General features: G+C 36.4%; 1 protein-coding gene across 5 annotated transcripts in view; it reads right to left on the bottom strand.

Annotated features, from left to right (window-relative positions):
- The window catches only part of RAD17 (RAD17 checkpoint clamp loader component), a 31,652-nt gene extending 23,825 nt beyond the window's left edge, over positions 1–7,827 (bottom strand). For 2 of the 5 annotated variants that reach the window (XM_060009372.1, XM_060009373.1), the window contains exons 1-5: positions 7,692–7,827; positions 6,364–6,467; positions 4,203–4,460; positions 3,584–3,667; positions 1,762–1,918 (exon numbers count right to left, since the gene is read on the bottom strand). In XM_060009372.1, coding sequence (XP_059865355.1) covers positions 1,762–1,918; positions 3,584–3,667; positions 4,203–4,460; positions 6,364–6,467; positions 7,692–7,707 — 619 coding nt within the window. In that variant the 5' untranslated portion in view covers positions 7,708–7,827. Of the gene's footprint in view, positions 1–1,761; positions 1,919–3,583; positions 3,668–4,202; positions 4,461–6,363; positions 6,468–7,334; positions 7,378–7,691 lie in introns of all 5 variants that reach the window. The other 3 variants (XM_060009370.1, XM_060009371.2, XM_060009369.1) reach the window with 3 other exon arrangements.
- Positions 7,828–7,836: the final 9 nt, after the last annotated feature.

The following is a 7,836-nucleotide window of genomic DNA, read 5'->3' on the forward strand; positions in this document are numbered from 1 at the left end:
TGGTCGGGGAACTAAGATCCCACATGCCGTGGGACAACTAAGCCTGCACGCTGCAACTACTGAGCCCACGTGCCACAACTAGAGAAACCTGTGCACTGCAATAAAGACCCAACGCAGCCAAAAAAAAAAAAACCCCAACTTCCAAGACTGTCAAAAGTAATGTTACTGTTAGAAAGCAGTAAAATTTCCAAGAGTATGGGATACTATGAGCATAAGGGTATTGTAAGGCCAGCAGGTCCGGGGAAGGGCCCAGGGAGCCAGACGGAACCCCCGCCAAAGTGGCTGATGCAACCAACACCTGACATTGCCACACCACTCGGCCCGGTCTTCCCGCTCCCCGAGGAGCGGAACCAACGGCTCTGAGGCTGATGCAACCAACACCTGACATTGTCACAGCACCCGAGAGATTACCAAAAAAGGGCTGCTTCACACAGCAAGCACCTCCCCTGCATCCACTCCTATAAATTTTGTTCGCGCCCACACCCGGGTGCGACTACTCTGGCCCCTTTCTCTCGGACTAGTGAACCTCGCCCGGGAGCATTCCCAAATAAAGCTTGTTTAAGCTCTCCTCTGTTTTTGGTGCCGTTCCTTACAGGTATGCATACTAAAGATACAGTACGCACAGAGAATATTAAAGAAGAGTCTGAAGAAAGAATTTTGAGGAATACTGCACATTAGAATATAATCATCTTTCTACAGTACCCCTTGCACTTCAAAATGGCCTAGAAGATTTGGATACCCCTAGCTTAGTTACCTAAAGCAGCAGTAAGACAGATATGAAAGTTAAAAATGATCGTGCTGGAGTTTATGAGCATATATGTGAAGTTATATCATACTATGTCTTTAAATTGATACTATCATTATTTTTGGATGTTTGTCTTAACGCCCCTTTTCGAATTCCAAAGACCATCTTTGCCTTATACTTTGATTTGATTCTAAGAGGTCTGATCTAAACTCTTGTTTGGAGGCAAGTTACTTTAATATATTTTAAGGCTTGATTTACACTTAAACAAAGAGTTCATTTATACAGCCAGAGCCTGGGAAAAAAGTACATAAATAATGCAAACTGATTAGCTTGTTATCTAACAAAACAGTTAAAACATTTCATCCTTAAAAACATCCCACTCTCCTTTGCTGGAGGGACCCTTCCTTCTCCTAAAATTACTTCTCTCTGAACCTAGGAAGTATGTGAGAAAATGCACACATATAGTTTCATCTGATTGCTACTCTGACTTTGTGAAGCAGTTGGTAGTGGGCAAATGCCAGTCTAGTGTAGAGGTGGCAATATATACCTTCCTCTCAAAAACATATACCCTGGGACTTCCCTGGTGGCACAGTGGTTAACAATCCACCTGCCAATGCAGGGGACATGGGTTTGAGCCCTGGTCCAGGAAGATCCCACATGCCACGGAGCACCTAAGCCCGTGTGCCACAACTACTGAAGCCCGCGTGCCACAACTACTGAAGCCCGCATGCCTAGAGCGTGTGCTCTGCAACAAGATAAGCCACCGCAGTGAGAAGCCCATGCATGGCAACGAAGAGTAGCCCCTGCTTGCTGCAACTAGAGAAAGCCCGCGCACAGCAACGAAGACCCAATGCAGCCAAAAATAAATAAATAAATTTAAAAAACAAACAAACAAAAGAACCCATATACCCAATAGGATCTTAGAAATCTTAAAGATATAGATGGGGGGCTTGTTACAAACCTCCTGTAAACCAGACTTTCCCCAGTATTTCCACTACCTTCAGAGTAAACCTTACCAGGGTTAAATATCTCCTTGAAATCATCTTTTTGGAATTGTGGTAAAACTGGATTAATCCACTCTTGTACTTGAATACCATGCTCCTTTGATAGTATTTTTATAGTTGTTGTTTTTCCACATCCAGGGGGTCCTGTTATTAATAAAATAGATCCACCCTAAAACCAAATATAAACATGAATAAAAAATCAAAATCATTGGAATGCTAGAATATTATGTATGAATATTCTTTTTAAATATTTATTACCTCTACAGATATTTACTGAATGTCAGGTCTAAGCAGACTAAATTTCACGATGCTAGCTGGAATAAACCAGCTTTAGATAAGAGAATCTTATTTCCTGAACTTCTAAGCATAGTTTCTGATAATTCCTCAATTCTTGCATTATGTTCCTCCCAAGGACTACTCAGTAGCCAAATTAAAACAATTTCAGCTAGATTAAAGAGGTAATGTCTAAAACAAGTATTTTTAGGGGTTACCTGAACTCATAAAATTCAATCTTAATACAGACCTCTCTTTGGATTATATACTTCAATATTATATAAGTATAATATTCTTATGGAAAAACCTCAGTTTAGATATCAGATTCTTTAAGAAATGTATATTAAGGGCTTCCCTGGTGGCATAGTGGTTGAGAGTCCTCCTGCCGATGCAGGGGACACGGGTTCATGCCCCGGTCCAGGAAGATCCCACATGCCGCGGAGCGGCTAGGCCCATGAGCCATGGCCGCTGGGCCTGCGCGTCCAGAGCCTGTGCTCCGCAACGGGAGAGGCCACAACAGTGAGAGGACCGCGTACCGCAAAAATTTAAAAAAAAAGAAAGAAACGTATATTAAGAAACATATTACCAGGAACAGGACTCTAAAGACAGACTAGAGGATGCAGCTCCCAGTAACATTCCCTCATTCAGTAAATCTGATAAAAAAAAGTTAAAACTGAAAAATTATCAGGGGAAGATGCCCTACGTATAATGGTGGGCTGCAATCCTTGCTCATTTGTTTACTTTTATTAACTACAGTAAATAAGGGCCTGTATACTTGGACCTAGAGAAGAGCCAGTTACACTTTAATTTTATTATTTATTTATTTATTTTTTGGTCATGCTGTGCAGCGAAGGTGAAGGCAACTGTTCTAGATTTTAAAAGCCCTAAGAGATAGAACAATCATATGTAATGGGTGGTCCTTGATTAGATACTGGTTGTAACAAACCAGATATAAAAGACAACTGGAAAAATGTGAATATGAACAGAGCATTAGATAACATTAGAGAATTAAATGCCAAACATTTATAATTTACATTAAAATACTCATGGGTGAAAATGATGAGTATTTTTACAGGTACATGAATATTCACTTACTATTCTATTTTTTCTTGATGTTTCAAGAATCTCAAAATTAAAAAAATTTAAAAAGAGAGAGAGAGAATATTCTAGCTTGGGAGCCAAGGGTAATTATGGAATTAGGAAGTGAAAGAAAAAACATAAGCGTAGGATGAATGACTATTTTAGGTTATATTTAATACAAAAACTAATATGTAATTTGCCTGCTTGCTTTAGTGTGAGATAATCTGATATGCTAAATATATTAGCCCCCTAATGGTTTACTATGCTTTATATATAAGAGGGAAAAAGAGGTACAAGTCAAGGGGAAAATGCAAAGTCTCTTGAGTCTTTTAATGACGAAGAAGTAGTAAGGTCAGACAGCTTTCTACTGCAGGTGATCTGGACTTATGAGAAAGTCAACATGAAAGTTTTTAACTTCTTATAACCAACCAGAGAAACATTTGAGGCCAAATATTTTTAAACACATTTCTTATTTAGTTACCTGTTTGCGCTGCCTTTCTAAGACTTCAGCTTTTAACCAGGTTTCAACTTCTTCAATTTTCTTTTTATGCACAGCAAGTTCATGCTAAAATTTTCAAGTTTAAAATAAAACATTTTAACTCAAAATTTTTTGATACATCAGCACAGGTTAATCTACATATTTTTAATGAAAAAAACTAGAAACAAGTAACATGATATAGTAATAAAAAGGTCCTTTTGATTATACTTAATTCAATTCTTTATACTGATATGGAAAAATTCTATTCTTAAACTGACCCCAATATATGAAAATTTGAGGCACATATGCAATTATAAAATATTTTAAAATCCTGTTATACATTTTGGGAAGGGAATAAATAGGGAGGGGTATTACATTTAGCAAAAAATTAAATGGATCAAGTCTATGTTGGGGGTTAAATTAAGTCGAAGACAAATAACCAATGGTATACCTTCTGAATAACTGTTGGGAAAATTTGAGACTTGGAATATAAAAAACCTAGAAATTATTATTTTTTTTCTAATTCATTTAGGCAGAAAGATTTTTATGAATATCTGAAAATGCACATCCCTCTCCTTCCTGAAAGTAAATTACGTAGACTTGTTTGTATGTCATTTATTACCTGCGTTTCTGGTTTGTATTTATCCACCCATGGTTCATTTTCTGACAGATATTCTTTTGAATTTTCTAGACCATAAATCTGCTTTGAGGAAGATAGGTTTCCTCTTTTTCTAGCTGGAAATTTGCTACTTTCTACTGTGGAAGGCACCTTTTTTCTTCTAAGGCTTGAGTTATTCACACCTAATGATGTGGCAGTAATAGTAGAGATGCTTGTAGTCTCTGAAAAATCATCAAATGATGAGTCTACCCAGTTTGTTATCTGAAAAAAAGAAACCATGTAAACACTATTACATTTTTTTGCATCTATTCCCTATATAACTAAACGACTCTATTAAAAAAATTCTTATACTTGTAACATTTAAAATAAAAATCTCACAAATTAGCTCTTTAAATAAAATTGACTCTGTATTAGTCATTTTTCTACTTTACAATAAGCATAAACGTATACTTATCTACTTGACCATGGTAATGATGGATGTCATATAAATGAATATAGAATACAAACTTAATTCTTTTTATTAATTATAATCTTCCCAGAATAAAGATTAGACTGATACTTTAAAAACTCATTTATAGCACACAAATATTAAACACAAATATTAAAATTACCTACCAAAAAAAGAAGTAAAACAGAATAAAGAAAAAAAGGCATTATTTTAACCATGTAGAGCAGTAAGAAAAGTAACACTTCTGCCTTGACCAGGTTAATACATTCACAAACTAAGAACCATTTTATACATTCAAATAATCCCTATCGGCTTTAAGATATGTGAAGATAGGTCTAAGAATACTGACACTATGAATAGTTTGTAATTATGACTTGATTATATTTTTCTTCAGCTCATGAAGCAACTAATATGTTTATGAAAGGGAGGCAGGCTTTCCAGGGAGGGTTATTTGTCAGATTTGTTTAGGAAAACGAGTACTAGTTTAATAGAGCAGGAAAATCAGTGAGTTCTATTTCATGGTCTTCTAGTCTATAGAAACTATTAACCCCTCTACGTTTCCCTCCAACACTTCCTTTTCTTTAAAATCCTTTGTAAGAATACACACAGAGAAATGTTAAATTAAGCAATTTTAACCTAAAAATATTTGAGCATTAAAAAGCGTTCTTTTTTTAATAATTAGAATTTTAAAAGTGGACTTTTTCTTAACATTCCAACAGTATAAATCTAAAAAAATCTAGCTTAGTACCTGACTTTTGTAATTCCCTGCCTGGCTAACAAGATTATATTTTCCTTGAAGAATACTCAGCCATAGTTGTGAACCATTTATTTGACAATGCTCCTTTCTGGGAGACAAACAAAACAAAAAACAGAGGTTGGAGCTGAAAGTAGGCTCAGGAGAAGCAATACTTTCAAGTATTTTATGAATGTGAAATCAAACTTCATTCCTCTTATAAACAGAATCTAGAATTATGATCAGCAGTGGGTAAAGAAATGAAGACTTTTTGGAAAAAAAATTTTAGTCATAGTTACCCAATTTATTTCCTCCTCTTTAAAAAGACTATTACTAGTACTACAATTTTGGCCCCTTTCCTCTATTTTTAAGAGTACATAAAAATATTAGTAGTAGTAAAACTCTTGATAGCAATTCTGATCTAGCGATTCCAATCTCCATGTTACTTATACATTTTACAGTTTTCTTATGTAAATATGGATTTCCATTTACTTTTAAAAAAAAGAGGAAGAGGAAGAGAAACAGCAAAGTTAAATAATTCACTTAGAGTAAGAGAAAAATCAGATCCACCACGAGGAAAACAGCTAACTTTCAGTATACTGTCTGATACCCATCCTACCCACCCGCTAGCCTTGTTGAGAACTGGCACATTGAACCACCTAATTTCTAAGAAGCAGGGCTTGTTGTTAAGCTATAACACCAACTACAGCTCATGTATTTCCTTTTCTTCTATTGCTCTTTCATTCAAGAGTTTTCAGCCTTTTCTTTGTGACCAGGATTGTAAATAAACATTTTTTCAAAATTAAGGTTGTGTTTTCAGTGTACAGTTGTTTCACAATTTATTTTTGAACTTTTTAGATCACTAGTTACAACAAATACTGGGCACCATTACTCTCATAGCAGTAATAAGTCATTGGGAACACATATAAAAATTTATAACTCCTTTTGGGCAGTTATCACATGGCCATTTTAGCGTATCATACCTTTGTGGAAGATGCCTTTGGTCTAAGAAAAGTTTTTGACATTATAAACTTTAATAGTTCCCATCCGTAGTATACAACCTGTAGTACATTAAAGTATAATTCACCTAGCGGAAAAAAAGAAAAAAAAATCTCAAATTAAGAAAAATGTAAAACAGAAATAATTAATATATATTGATAAAAATCAACGACATGATAAAGTTAAGGCTCAAGAACTAGTGAAAGAGAACACAGCAAACATACATGCAGCAAGAAATCAAAATACTAAAATAAATTTTACTTTTAATGACTATAACTGTCAAATTATCTGTGGTGATGTAACGTTTTTCCTACAAACTCAATAATGTATTAGAGAAAACAGAAAAACTACACATTTGTGAACCTATCTTTTGTCATTAAGAAAAATTAAACAATTTTATTTGTGTAGTTTTCATACTGAAAATTAAAATTCCCCACATTTCAAATTATAAAATTTCAAAAAATTTTCCAAAATTTCAAAAATAATAACAAAAAAAGCACCATACAATGAATGCAGACTTATCACTTACTTTGGACAAAGACTTATATCTTACAGTAAACTTTTTCTATAACTGTTGTTATCTGAATACGTTATTATGAAATTTTTTGGCAACACTGCTTTCTGACTTTCATAGTTCTTCAATGTTTATACAAAGTAGTGAACTCACCAATTTTAAGTTAGCCAGAAGGAAAGTTTTTTAAGGTCTACAAACCTGTAAGCTGAGCTTTATAGTTTGGAGTCACACATAATTTATGTGTAAATACTTCCACACCCTAGAAAACAAATCATACACACACACACACACAAATTGTTCACGACTAGAGAAGTTTTTGCTTTGCGGTTTCAAAGAGATACATAGGTGGAAAACACAGAGTTGGCAGCTCGAAATAAAAGACGCAGACTGTTGTTATAGTCAGGACTCTAGTCGCTCTTTGAAAGCAAGACTGACAGTTACCTCCTTGAAAAAGCAGGCAATTGTCCTTGATGGTACCAGGTTTCTGAAATGAGACGTCAGAGATAGAAGAGAACCTGAAGAGTATGTCTAGCAAACCCACCACCATCCTACACACTGCACTGGGGATACTAAGCTCACATATTCGTCCAACGTAATACTGCTAGTCAAGGTAAAGCCGAGATGAGCTCGCGTGCCCCGGCTCCAGGCCAGAGCTCTGCACCCCGACCCGTCTCATCCCCAGATGGGATGGGCAGGTCGGGAGGAGGAGCCATCAGAGTCTGGGAAGGCGAGAAGGCAGAGATGGACTCGCGTCTCTACGACATATATACACCGCAGCCCCAGCCGCGGCAGCCTTACCTTCCGGTAGCTGCATCCCCTCGTGGGCCGAGAGGAGCGGTGGAGCCCAGGCTCAGCTCCAGGTGCAAGGGAAGCCACCCAGCCCTAACCCGGCTCAGCGCGGAACCCTCTTGGAGGTCCCGCCTCCCGGGGACCTTCCAGGTCG

The sequence above is a fragment of the Delphinus delphis genome, chromosome 3 (assembly GCF_949987515.2).
Source record: "Delphinus delphis chromosome 3, mDelDel1.2, whole genome shotgun sequence".
Lineage (NCBI taxonomy): Eukaryota > Metazoa > Chordata > Mammalia > Artiodactyla > Delphinidae > Delphinus > Delphinus delphis.